The 14626-nt window shown below is 40.8% G+C and overlaps 1 protein-coding gene across 1 annotated transcript in view; it reads left to right on the forward strand.

Annotated features, from left to right (window-relative positions):
* Positions 1-8507: 8507 nt before the first annotated feature.
* Positions 8508-14626, forward strand: part of gc2 (guanylyl cyclase 2) — a 36869-nt gene continuing 30750 nt past the window's right edge. Inside the window, exons 1-2 of the mRNA XM_025010543.2 lie at positions 8508-8688; positions 10367-10850. Of these exons, the coding sequence (XP_024866311.2) occupies positions 10482-10850 (369 nt within the window). The 5' untranslated portion in view covers positions 8508-8688; positions 10367-10481. The remainder of the gene's footprint in view (positions 8689-10366; positions 10851-14626) is intronic.

A 14626-nucleotide genomic window follows, 5' to 3' on the forward strand; every position in this document is an offset into this window, starting at 1 on the left:
ACATGGGCGTAAAGAACCATCCTTCTTCCCTACGAAAAAGAACCCTGCCCCTAACGGAGACGTAGAATGTTGGATGAGTCCCGCAGCGAGGGACTCGTTAAGATATGTTTTCATAGACAGTCTTTCAGCACAGGAGATGTTATATAATCTGCTGGAAGGAAGGGGTGCTCCAGGCAGGAGGTCTATGGCACAATCGTACGGTCAGTGAGGGGGCAAGGACAAGCCTTAACTCTTGCTGAATACTAACTGTAAATCATGGTATTCTTCTGGAACTGAAGATAAGTCTATTTGGTCAGATTCCTGAGGAGAAATCAAAGGCTGACTCTGTGGAACTGCTGACTGTAAGCATGAGGAAAGACAATTAATGGACCATGACACGATGCTGGGCTTGAGCCAATTCACATGAGGGTTATGTTGTTATAACCAATCCCACCCTAGCACAATCTCCGACTGTCTTACAGGAAACACATAAAAGGAAATCATTTCTCTGTGGTTACCTGAGATTACTAATTCCAGAACCTTAGTCTTATGAGTAATGCTGTGAAGAACCCTCCCATCCAATGCAGTAACGTGTATGGGAGAAGGGAGTGGTTCAATATCAATCTGATTCTGTGAAACCAAATCTGAATCAATTAGGTTCTGATCACACCCAGAATCAATAAGGGCCGATAAATTAAACTGCTGGTTCTTAGTCAGAATAAGCGCAGGTAAAGTCATACGTGGGGTCCCGGGCCTTTCGATTGGGTCCGCCGGTTGCCCCATTAAACCCGACGGACCTTCTCTTTTAACTGACGTGAACAGTTAGCCACAAAATGATCAGGCGAACCACAATAAAAACACTGGTTCCCTCTCCTGCGTCTCTCACACTCCTCCTGAGACAACTTAGCTCGGCCAGTCTGCATTGGTTCAGGTTCATGAGGGGATGTTTCTACTGGAGTAGCCGACTGAACAGAGACTGTAACTGGAGGCTGAATCTTCGTCATTCTAGCCCTCCTTCTTTCCCTAATCCTATTATCTAACTTGGAGGCTAAAGAAATTAACCCCTCCAAAGTCTCTGGCTTTTCTAGAGGTGCTAAATCATCCTTCAGTGATTCATCTAATGCTTGGTAAAACGCAGCCTTTAACGCTGTGTTATCCCAGCCGGAAGCGGCTGCCAGTGTACGAAACTCTATGACAAAATCAGAAATGTGTCTACCCTTTTGTCTCAAAGACCACAGTCGTCGAGAATCACTTGCCTGATCCAGAGTGGGTGAAAACGTTTGTTTAAACTCAGCAAGAAACTCATCAAAAGTACAGCCATAATTACTTATATCAGTGAATCTAGCTTCCGCCCACCTCAATGCTCTACCAGTAAGTAGACTTAACATGAAGGAGATCTTGGCACCATCGTGAGGGAAAGACTGGGGAGACCGATTAAAAACTAGAGCACAATGTAACAAAAAAACCCCACAACTACCAACCTCACCTGAGAATTTGTCGGAATTAGGGGAAATGACATCACATGAGTGGATGGCAATTTGCGGAGCAGGATGCAAGACGGCGCTCTCTGAGGAGCTGGAGGACGTACTGGGGTTACTCTGTGGCATGGCACTGGTCACCTGGAGAAGCTGTTGATTCTGTTTCTGTAGTTGGTCCAAAATAACATTGAGGATAGATTCATGAGACTGGAGTTGCTGCTGTTGTTCGGAGAGGGCTCTCCTGAGTGTGTCTGCTGAGTCTGGTTGGTCAGAGTGTTCTGTCATGTCTTTGGCTGTAGCTTTAGCCCACATGCTGAACACACCCAGGAGACCAAGTAGATGAACCAAAAATGTTTATTTAATAAGTGCAGATAGAAAAGCAGGCAAAATGGCTTCTCTGGAATAAAGTTGTCCACTGAGAGGGAGAGAGAGTCCGTATTAATTTATAGTTAGAGATGATGTGATTGAACTTGAAGAGCAACAGATTACAGAGTAATGGAGGTTGTTTGCCTAGGAGAGGTGATGGGGTCTGGAATGAATGTCCTGTAGGTCTGTAGGAGTCCGTAGAGGCGAGGTCTCCAGGTGGCGGTGGAGGGTGAGCAGGGTTCGGTATGGAGGTAGTGTTCCGGCGTGATATCTCTTAGCGAGAGTTAAGTCCTTTCCAAGAACCTAACTCTGATCTGGAAACCAGCACAGTGCTCAAGGTCCAAGAGAGTAAACCTGGAACAAAGCATGAACTCATGAACGAGGCTTATATCATAAACACTGGTCAAAACTAAGAACACAGCGTGAACAAGGCATAGGTACTAAATCTTGGTCAGGTAGGTAACACACATACCACACATGTTAACACTCTGACATTGAAGTGCTGGCAGACGACTCCCTTTAAACCTCCCTGATGAGCACCTGATGAGGAACACCTGCTGCAGCAACCACCTGGAAGAACCCACGCCATCTACTAAAGAAAATATGAAAGCAGCAGGCAAAAAACACACCAAAATATTTCAGAACCCCAACACCTTTGTTTGTTGTGAAAATCCAATTGACCATGTCCCCTTCTTTGTTCAACAAATAATAGAGGAGATGAGGTTCAAGGAGTAAATATGCAAGATATTTGCCTTACAGGTTATATATACACTATAAGTTATATATACTGTAGTTGACCAGCTTCAGAGTAATAGTGATGGTTAAATAAATGAATTATAACTTGTTAAAGGGAGGAATGGAGGCTCTGCCTTCCTCCCACCGGAGTTCCAGCTTACGTCACCGCAACACAAATGGACCCCCAACACCTAATATCTTGTTTATGACGGAGAAAACTACATAAATATATATACATATAATATACATATCATACCATATATGATAAATAAGGTTATCCATGGATTAATTTCTAGTCAGCTTCTTAAAAAAACAACAAAAAAATCCCGCATGGCCCTTTTAGTTACATTTTTGTATGAGAAATTGACTTCATGTAAGCCACTCTTCTTCTTGCCATTCCTGCAATATGTTGGTATTTCTCCAGTAGAAACGCCTATTGTTTAAAATAAGAACTGCAGTCAATGTTGCATGTTTGAAGCACGCATATGAATGGCATCTCTGTTTTCTTGAAGTCATAAATTGCACAAGTCGGGCAACAGTATTAATCTGAACTTGAGTCACATGCACACTGTTCCCCAAACATCTACTTGTGGCTTATTGTTGAATCTTGTTGAGGCCTCAGGTCCAGCCGCCATGACTTAGCATGTTAAGATGAAGGCAGTCAAGAACACATGAAGGCAGGTTTGGTGGTTAGGTAGATTAGGCAATGGGGCAACTCACACACTGAAAAGGCAATTTGTTGTTGGACAAAGGACCAAGACACAAGTTACTTAGGCAACAGAAGGTGCTCCCCACACAGGAGCCCTCAGGAGAATGATAGACAAGAGAACAGGCAGCTGGAAAACTCCTTGATGATTTGTACAGCCTATTGCCCAGCATAAACAGCTATTTTAATGATTTTAGGAGAGATTTTCTCACTCTTTACAGGAATCACAGTAAACTAACAAAGGAAGCTTGCTGTACAACATAAGATATAAACAGATGATGTGATTCTCTGACATAAGCTGCATGGGCTATTCAGAATGGACGTAAACAGATAAAAGGTTGGCACAAAGCATAATTCACTTACAAGATGGCAAAAGAAGAATGAGCGCATACCTAAAAAAATTAACTTATTATACCCATAATCTTAACCTGAATTCAATCATTTGTGCCTTAACCAAAATATTTAGCTCTTAAGTACAATAATAAAAGCTCCACCATCTATTTAAAGAGGCATGTTTTTACTTCAAACAGCTAAAATGCAGCATGCCATGTGTGACGGGCCCTGTTGTGTGGTCCTGGGTGTGTGTGTGGCAGTAAATTGTTTGTCAATTAATTCTCAATTGTGGGAGGCGCTTCTAATTATGTGGCCACCTGGATGGTATATAGGGAGCGCCGTTCCACTCATGTGGGTTGGGGCCAACGCAAGAACCAGGCGCAGACGGCGCAAGATCCAGGCCCAGCCGGAGCCAGAGCTGAACGCGTTGTGGGAGCCATCGCTGGTTCTTAGAGCCGAGACCTGTGGGGGCCAACCGATCTACACTCATGAGGAGGACTAGGCTGGGAGCACCCCAGCGTATTAGATCTTGGGCTGCCGCCCATTAACCCCCTAGACCATTCTTTTAATAAATGTCTCTGAAGGGCTAAAAATGTTCTGGTTGCCGTGTCCTCCCTAACTTTTTTTTGTTGCAGCCATCTGAGCCGGGCCATAACACATACTTTTAAGTAAGACTTAAATAAAATGGTGTCTTGTCAAACAAGAGGCCTCCTTCAGCTGTTGTTGCCACATATGGAATGTGAGAACTTGTTTCGTCCTGTTTGAAGTCTCCTCAAACCTCTCCAACATCCAAACAATGCAGTACCAGTCAGTCCTGATAATGAGAGGTCCTCTGTCAGCAAACGCTAAGTGGCCATGTCATAACCACAGGTGGCATTTGTAAAGAAAGAGCTCCTGATCAATTCAAAGAGTTGCTTATGGAAGACACTTTCAACATCTGAATTTAAGGAAGTTCTTTAAATGGTAGAGTAACCTGTGGTTAAAGTCCACTGTAAAGACATGCATCAGGGGGGATAGGAACAAAAAGAAAACAGTTAGTCCCCTGAAGTAAAAAAAAAAATCAATGGTTGACTGTTTTGAATGTTGTAAGCCTTAAATTTTTAAAACCCCAATGATGCTTCTTGTCAGGTTATACAGCCATCAATGCGTTGGAGACCTGAAATGCAGAGGAGTTAGATATTATTAAATGAAAAGGAGGATTGTTCTGACGTTTTAAGTTGAAGTTCTCTTAAGACTACAAGTCATAAAATTTTACCTGTTGTAATTCTGACAACATTGATGAGCTAACAACTAGTTAGTGGGGCCAAGACCAAAGTGGATTGCTGCTGCAATAAAAAGAACTCTAATCTACAAAATTTTATTGTGGTTTATGCAAACATTATATTTTAAACCTTTGCACTGCCCTCCAAATATTATTTACACAGTTAATCCAGTAGTATTATTGAACAGTAATTGCTGGAAATGCTCCAAGCTACAGCTAGCTTCTGCTTCAACTATTAGCATTTGAAAATTACTGTAGAATTTGACTTGGAGTTGTTTTAAGATGGTAGCGTTACAATTTAGCTTAGGTTTTATTCAAACTAGGCACTAACTTGTCAATCTGGTCAGAATTAAACTATTTCTTTCTTCAAAGTGAGGTCATTCAGGGAGGTCTCTGTAACAGGTAAGATATTAATTGTTCATAAGCTTTCCATAAAACCTCATGTTCAGATTTTCAGAACATCCCTTTTAGACAAAACACATGAAATATAATTAACCACCATCAGTGTATGAATGTGTGGATGACTGAATGTAGTGTAAAGCGCTTTGGAGTCCTTGGACTAGATAAAGCACAAGCCTTTTACCATTTAATTTGATTGGAAATTGAACAATTTACATCTAAAAATCACATTCAATAAAATAAAATAAAAAATAGCATTTTTTCACTGAATTACAGTCCTACAAACAACTGATTTTATACAAAGTCTACAAAATAACTGAGCCAACTAGCTGGTGGTTTAGCTTAATTATAAGGTTTTAGTATCACCTGCCACTAAAAGACAAAAAGCAGGTGATGATGTTTTGCTTGTGTGTCTCAGTAAAATATCAGGTCAGGGCTTCACATCTGGACTAATTTGTCCTGGTTCTGACAGAGTCAGTTCCAGAAAAAGGTGCTGTTTCAGAGTGGTGTAACTTTGTTATGCAAGGAGTTGGATAGACTGCTTTGGGCTTTGTCTTTTCTAATTTAAAGCACATGCTACATCATATCCTCAAAAAACCTAACAAATAATGTATGAAGTTGCAATATTTTAATTTACTTTTGGCATCTAGTTGTTCTGTTCTTCATTTATTTTTTAATCCAAAATGTTGAAAACCTGAAAGAGTACTTGCCACAAGAAGAATAATTTGATCAGATACTGGCTCCATGTGGGTCATAGAATAGATTTTAAACTTCTCTTGTTGACTTATAAATGCCTACATGGGCTTGCACCCCCATATCTCTCTGACTTACTTCAACCTTATGTTCCTTTCCGGGCACTGAGATCATCTGATCAGCTGCTTTTGGTTCTTCTGAAAACCAGGCTGAAGCTTAGAGGAGATTGGGCTTTTTCAGCAGTGGCTCCTAAACTTTGAAACAACCTGCCCTCTGACATTAGACAGGCATCTTGACTTTCACTTTTTTAAATCTCTTTTAAAAGCACATCTGTTTTCACTGGCTTTTAATACAGTTTGAGTTGCTGTTTTTCTGATACTTTTACTAAACTTGTGTTCTGTTTGTTGCTTAATATCTCAGAGGATGTTTCTGTACTGTGCTGCCCTCCAGTGTGCAGATGAAGTGTCTACAACTGAAGGAAAAAGTGTAGTACCACAGTGGATGGACAGGTACAAAGAACAAAATTTAGCTTATATTTATTAGTTTTAGGTAGATTTGTAGCAAAGGTTCTGTATTTTTTTAATGTACAGTGATGGTAAAAACATAAAAGTGCATCTTTGAACAGCAATTTTCAAATCTTACCACAGATTCTCAGTCAGATTTTGGTCTGGATGTTGACTGGTCCATTCTAACACATGCATATGCTTTGATCAAATCTATTTCATTGTAGCTTTGGCCGGAAGGTTTGGGTCATTGTTCTGCTGAAAGTGGAACCTCCACCCCAGTCTCAAGTCATTGGCTGTCTCTAACAAGTTTTCTTCTAGGATTGTTTTGTATTTAGCTTTATCCATCTTCCCATCTACTGCTAAAGAAAAGCACCCCAACAGCATGATGCTGCTACCACCATGTTTCACATCGGGAATGGTGTGTTCAGAGTGACATGCAGTATTAGTTTTAGGCCAGAAAGTTCCATTTTGGTCTGCTCTGACCACAGCACCTTATTCCACAGGTTTGCTGGCTTCCCTACATGGATTGCGGCAAACTGTAAACAGGACGTCTTATGCCTTTCTTTTAACAGTGGTTTCTTTATGTCACTTTTCCATAACTAATAGTTGTCATGTGGACATATTCTTCCCCCTGAGCCGTGGATCTCTGCAGCTCCTCCAGAGATACCATGGACTTCTGGGCTGCTAATCAGATTAATTCTCTCCTTGCCCTGCTTGTCAGTTTAGGTTAGGTCATGTATTGGTAGCTTTAAAGTTGTGCCATACTTTGTCACTTTTTAGATGTAGGATTGAACAGGACTCTGTGAGATGCTCAAAGTGTGAGATATTGTTTGATAACGTAACCTAGACAGCTGTTTTTATTCTGAGACTAAATTACATACAGGTGTTTATAATTAGGTGATTCTGAATGTATTTGCTTACTCAGGATCAGGTGGGGGGATCCCATCTTCTCAGAACTGCTGCTAAGAAGATGGGATCCCCCCACCCCCGTCTGACCAACACCAGAACACCAGAACTCTTGCTCAACCAACTCCAGAACTCTTGCACAACACCAGACTTTTGCACAGCACTAGAACTTTGCACAACTGCCTTACCTCCAAACACAGGGGACAAACTTTGCACTATTGCCACTTGCACATGACATGACCACTACTAGAATGCACTCTACGCTACACTCAACACTCTACTCTCTACTACCTCTGTAATTACTCTAAACTCACAATGTGAAATACTTTGTTGTCCTGAGTACTTGAATCTGTGTTAGTAATTAGTTTTAGTTCTATGTATGTAGTGTCAGTAAATGTCTTTTCTGTATCACCGCGGGATGGTGAAAACGTAATTTCGATTCCTTTGCATGTCTGCACACGTAANCTATCTTAGTTTTTAAAAGACGTAAGTTATCTTCGATTATTTAAGTCTACTCTCCACTTGCACTTTATTTATCTGCAGTATCATAAGAAGGTTAGGATAGGCCTGCTTTGACTGTGCCTCTTATTGTGAGTGTTAGTGTCAGTAAATGTCTTTTCTGTATCACCGCGGGATGGTGAAAACGTAATTTCGATTCCTTTGCATGTCTGCACACGTAAAGAAATTGACAAATAAAGCTGACTTGACTTGACTTTTAGTTAGGGTTTTTATTTGTTAAAAAAAAGTATGTATCATTTTCCTTCCACTTCACAGTTATGCACTACTTTGTGTTGGTCTATCACATAAAATACCAATGAAATATTTTATTGAAACAGGTTGTAATGTGACAAAATGTTCAAGCATTACAAATATTTTTTAAGGCCCTGTGTGTAGTATTTATCATACAATACAGTTTCAAGTGAACATTTGCACTTTTGTGTCTCAAACAGTTGCAGCCTAGAGAGATCTAGGCTGAACTGAACTTTGAAAATAAAGCAATTAACATACATTAAAATAAATATTACTGATAATAAGAGCTGCCACTTTCTCTTACTCTGCTCACACTTATATCCACGAAGATCCTGATTGGATTTGATATAATCTGACAGGAGAGTCACACACTTGGTCCAGGTCATATCCTACAGGCATGTATACACAAAATGAAGTGACACCATTTGATTAGGAATGATGAAAAGGTATGTTAAAGGACTAATTTCAAATATCGTTTAGACATTAAGAAAACAACAATCAATGGAATCAGCTTTTAAGGTTGGGATCAGAAGATTTTCCTTGGAGGTCAACCCTTGTTCATCTCATCACTATATGGTAAGACACGTTAAATACAATTAAGACAGGCATAAAAAGAATAGCAAGAGTGAAATTGGTATGAATGTTGGTGCAGCTGGTAGATGCTAAAACTCATTCAAATTTCTCTCTGAAAGTAACTTTTTTGGGAAAAAAATTGACTGCATGTAACAGACTTAAACTTATTGTTTCTCAACATTAAGCACCCCAAAATTTAGGAATTATTTTAGTTTTCTTGATTCAGAAACTTTGTTTTCTTGAAAAGAAGCTTTAAAAATGGCAGTGAGTATTAGTTCATTAAATAGAAATGAGTTTAACTGTTTTAGCATAAAACTGTTTAGAAGAAATTCTTAAACAACGCAACCTAATTTTAGTTCAGTACAAGGAAGAGAATGTATAGGATAAATATAGGAAGAATTACAGAGGACAACCTGTCCAGGGTGTCTCACCGCCTCTTAAACTGTGTTGGCTGGAGATAAGCACCAGCTCCCTGCGACCCAGAAAGGAGAAGCAGGTAATGAAAATGGATGGATGATCATATATTATAGCAAAGCTGAACCCCTTCACCCCTAAAAAAAATCCCAAAACCCCCCAGAAAACTAGTTGTCGGACTGTACCCAGATTACCTTTTAAGCATATTAATATAACTTTAGCAAAATATCTCATAATCCATGGGAGAGATTTTAATATAACTCTCAGAATGTAGTCATTGGATGTACATCCACAGTTTATTAACTTTTGGATTCAACCCCATTCAAGATGTCAAGATGGTAGCCACAGCTAAGCAACTTTAGTAAACACAAAAATGGCTACAACTAAGTCAATTTAGCAGATATTAAGCTAAAATTTGGTGTGTTAGTAGTTGGAAGTCGCTCCCAAAACTTACTCTGAGCAGTAACAAATTGCATGCATACTATTTTTAAAACTTTGTCTTGAACTATTGGAGTCAAACATGTCTGTCTGTTAGGAAAATATCTCATGAACCACCAGGTAGATTTTAATGAAAAATTTCATAAAGTAGTCAGTGGATACACATCTACAACTGATTATAATGATGGTTGCCACAGCCAACTGACCTTTGGAAACGCAAAAATGGTTAAACTCAATTTTATAGATATTGAGATAAAAATTTGGCACAATAGTAGCGAGTAGAGAGCCATTCACAACACATACTTTGAGCTCTACACATTCCATTCAGTTAAGTTTACAAATACTGAGCTAGTTTTGGTGTGGTAGTAATTGGTTTCATCTCCTCAAACGTCATCATCTTCACTTTTATGCCATACATTATATTAAGCGCAAACAGATCTTGCATGGTATCACAATATTGTTTCAGATTCAAAAAAATGTGAAAAAACAAAAACAACTGGACTTCTATTCTGTAGCTGAATATGTTTCACTTCTCAGCTGAGCTTTATCAATTTAAAAAGCAGAGCGTTTGGAGTTCAAGCTTTTTTTCAGATTGTACATAACGTCATGGATTACAAAGTCTGATCAAAATGGCCACAACACTGTCATTTCACAACATAAGATGATCTTAGTTTAAAAATTTGGCATCCAAAAGTCTGAGTCACAAGTCAACAAACTAAACCGTTTTTTAGCTCTCTGGTACTTCAAAATACAGCTGACAAGTCTGAATAAAATATATTTGTAATTTTTTAATCTCTTCCAAGTAAAATTTTCAAATTTTTCATTTCAGGGCAAGTCTTCTTCACCCACTATCCACTGGGCTGTAGAGGTGGTAAAGCTTGAGATGACTGCGCAGAAACGTGCCTTCATCTCTTTGCATCAAATATAGAAAAAAACAACCAAACATGCTGTCTCGTGTTCACCTGTCCTCCTTCCACCCTAATCACATTATCCTAGTTTCATCTCCTCAAAGGTCTTCTATGTCACCTCCATGCCACTATTCTTTTGATTCCCTTTCCACTCTTTCACCCCTTCCTCTCATTTCACTCTTACATGGCCTCCTGAGATTCCTATTTATTCTCCTCACCTCCCTGTGTTTAATACCTTGCCAAACCCATGCAGCCTGGTTTCGTGTAGGGGTGGTGGGACCGTGGGGGTGTGACCCTATCTTTGGTAAGGCCCTTCCACATGTGGCAGCTCAGCTCGCTGTCAATCGCATCAACAGAGATCCCTTGCTGACCTACGCAGTGACGTTTGACTATGCTGTACTGCAGGTAGAATTCAAACATGTGAAATGCTTTAAATCATTGTTAGTAATTTAATATCCATCATATTTGTGGTTCTACTTTTATAAACATTTTCATTAGATGTATTTTTATTTACTTCTCTTTGAGTTTGAAATGCTTGTTTAAAAATTTGGGGATACAACAAATTTAGGGAAATGCGTTGAATTCATTAAAGTGGCGTTTAATGGAATTATCAATAATCAATATCTTTTTTTACCTTAGAAACCACTCAGAGCAGAAGTTCTTTAACTGACACAAATTAGTCTCAAACTTGTGTAGTCAGTGCACGATCAAGGCCAAGTGGATTGCTGCTTTTTATTCAAACAAATACAGTCTCAAAGTTTTCATGCAAATGATTCTTATGTATTTTTTATAAACCTTTACAATCAAGACCATTTCATTACATACAGTATTTATGTACAAAGGTCTAAAGCAGTATCCTACTTGCAAAACTGCATTTGCAAGAGAGTCTCCAAAATGTCTTCAAACAACATTAATGATTGTCAGTTTCCATTGGCGAGTCAGGCGGCCTTGCTTTCATGTCCATGTTTGAAAAATCTGTAGAAAAAAACTTTGTTTCAAAATAGTCAGTTGTTGCAGGCATCTGAAATTCATCTTAATTTTATCAGGTTTACATAAATTGTCAAAGGCGAGCAACCTTCTCAGGGTTGGAACAGTAGCGACCCCTCTCAAAAATGAACCCCAGGAAGGAAACAGAAGAAACATGAAACTCGCATTTTTCAGCTTTTACAAACAGTTGATTCTCGTAGAGATGTTGAAGGACGGCGCAGACATGAGACTCACGTTGTCCAAATACACAAAGACAAAGTTGTTCAGAAAATCTCTAAGAACATCATTGATCAGAGCTTGAAAGACTGCAGAGGCACTGGTGAGACCTAAAGGCATCACCAAGTATTCAAAATGCCCGAGAGGAGTTTTAAATGCAGTCTTCCATTCATCCCCCTCCTTTAGTCTAACCAAATGATATGCGTTTCGGAGATCTAACTTGGAGAAAATGGTTGCGGAATAGAGTTGTGCATGAACAGAATTGATAAGGGGAAGTGGATATTTATTCTTTATGGTGATCAGGTTGAGCCCCTGATAGTCAATACAAGGCCAGAGAGATTTATCCTTCTTACTGATGGAAAAAAAAACCAGCTCCTAAGGGTGACGTGGAGGGGTGAATATGACCAGACGATAGGGAGTCCTTGATGTAATTTTTCATAGCCTCCCTTTCAGGTCCGGAAAAATTATAAAGACAACTAGAGGGAGTGGAGCACCAGGTAACAATTCAATTGAACAATCGTTTGGTCTATGAGGAGGGAGAGAAAGTGCTTTGTTTGCTAAATACCGGAGCCGAATTATGATAAACTTGTGGAACCTTAGACAGATCTGCCTCCCCCACAGGTTCCTCTATTTTAACAGACTGAGGAATGGCAGACCTTAAGCAGTGTTGGAGGCAGAATTTACTCCAAGACTCCACTTGTTTTTCAGGATTATGAAAACTGGATTTTGAGACACTAGCCACGGAAACCCAAAGAATTATTTCAGGTGAAGAAGAATCAAAAACCAGAAACTCACCAGTCTCATGACGATTGCCTGACGCGATTACATGTAGATTGGAGACTCTAAGCTGGATTTGACTCAATGATTGCCCATTGATGCCAGCAACAGTACAAGGTGAGTTGAGATGGGTGGTGGGAATCTGGAGCTGTTCTACCAGATCACTGGAGATAAGGTTTAATTCTGACCCAGAATCCACCAGAGCAGAGATGGGTAGTTTGACTTGATCGATGACAATAGTTGCTGGTAGAGAAAGCAATGAAGCAGGGGAGAGGTTTAACAGACCCGACAATATCCCCTGAGCTGGTCCGTTTCCCCAGGCAGGACAGGTAGCAACAAAATATCCCTTGTGTCCACAATAAATACATGCCTTGGCTGCAAAACATCTTTGTCTCTCTTCGGGAGTTAACCACGTTCGACCAACTTACATGGGCTCTGGTTCCGGTTCAGCCGATGGTGTGTCACAATTGGTGGAAACCTCATCAGCGGGGTGGAAACAGGAAGCCTTAGGATTGTGGGAAATGGAGTCCCTTTCTCTGCGACATTCCCGGAGTCTTTGGTCAATGCGGATGGCCAGCGAAATTAATTAATCTAAACTCCTGGGTTCATCCCAGGAGACAAGCTGATCTTTAACTTGTTCAGAAAGTGAATTTGTAAAAATACCTCGTAGTGCCAGCTCCTCCCACCCGGCTTCCTCAGCGATGATGCGGACTGAGTGTTCCGGGACTTATTTCCGGCCTTGAGGTAGTGAGAGAAGGTGCTTGGCGGGTTCCTCCTGCTAGAGGGGATGGTCAAAAACACACTAGAATTCCTGAATAAATAACTGAGAAGTTAATGTTTCCGTAGAGTGTGAAGAGAGAAATGCTTGAGCCCAAGGAAGAGCCTTTCCTTTTAAAGGCCGATCAATAGAAGTAATTCGTGCGGTGTGAGAAGGGAACAGGGAAGGGGAACGGGGAAAAAAAATCAGTCTGCATTGCAGCAGAAATCCACCACAGTGGTCTGTATCACCTTGAAATAATTCCGATGGTCTTAAGTCCAGCTCATGGACTGGAATTGCGGAGTCAGACCGCGGTGTGGCGGCAGCAGGTGAGCTGACCGAAGTCACGGGCAACAGTGTCCCCAGCCTGTCATCTATGGAGACTATACGATGAAAAACAACTGCTGAAAAAGAGATTCATGTTGATCTAAACGAGTGTCATGATTAAAGTACTCACGGCCTGTCCGCCACCGGAGCTGCTCTTTGACATGTTGTCTGGCTGAAGCATACTATCAGGTTTACATAAACTGTTGAAGGCGAGCAACTCTGCAACAGACAGACACAGGAGACAGAGAATAAGGTAAGTGGCTCTATGTACAGTGCAGGGAGGGGAGTGGGTCCGGATCTGGAAAGGAGTGTCAGAGGTGAGTTTATTGTTGTCAGTAGGAATGCCGTTGTCAGAATATAGACGGGGAAATTGCTCTTACGGGTAAGTGAGGAAGACTCAGCACGGAAGAGAGGATCAGGGTTCCGGAGGTAAGGATTTACAGGTGGATGGTTCCCAGGTAGGTTGGTTCCTGAATTGCACAGAGGCAGACAGGCTTCAGCGCAGATTGGATCGGGTGAGTGGCTCTTGGAAAAGTCCTTAGGAAGACGGTTGTGTATTTTTTTTGCAGGTTTTGTATCTCCAATCAGTTCCCAACGGTCAATGAGAAATTATCTTTAGATTGAGGTTCGCAGTCCATTACCAGTAATCGTCCATATGTTGCAAAGTAGAATGTCTTAGGCGTAACCAGGTAAAGAAGCGATCTGATTGAAAAGTAATGTGGCGTAAAATTCTTAAATTACTTCACTGCTATGAAATTTTAGGTTTTTACTTTGCCTGTGACAAGAGTCGGATTGCGGACCCGAAATTTCAACCCAAACACAGGAGTCGACAGTTAACTTGCCTTTATTAAACAGCGTGGAGAATGCTAAGCGTAGCAGGAGGGCCTCTGATCGCCGCACTGAGAAGAGACAAGATGGATTTGTTATCCTCACGTAAACCAGGAAGTAACCACAGACTGAGAAGGTTACACTGACCTGGATGATGGTGTGGGGAGAACCGAGACACGATCCTTGCAGGGTAGCGGCAGAACGAAGCCCAGGAACGGATGTGAGAACTGGTGTCTCCGAAAGGTAGGCCGCGGGAGCAGAACTTAACTCTTGGTCAGACAGGCGGGGG

This window comes from Kryptolebias marmoratus, linkage group LG7, assembly GCF_001649575.2.
Source record: "Kryptolebias marmoratus isolate JLee-2015 linkage group LG7, ASM164957v2, whole genome shotgun sequence".
Taxonomy (NCBI): Eukaryota; Metazoa; Chordata; class Actinopteri; order Cyprinodontiformes; family Rivulidae; genus Kryptolebias; species Kryptolebias marmoratus.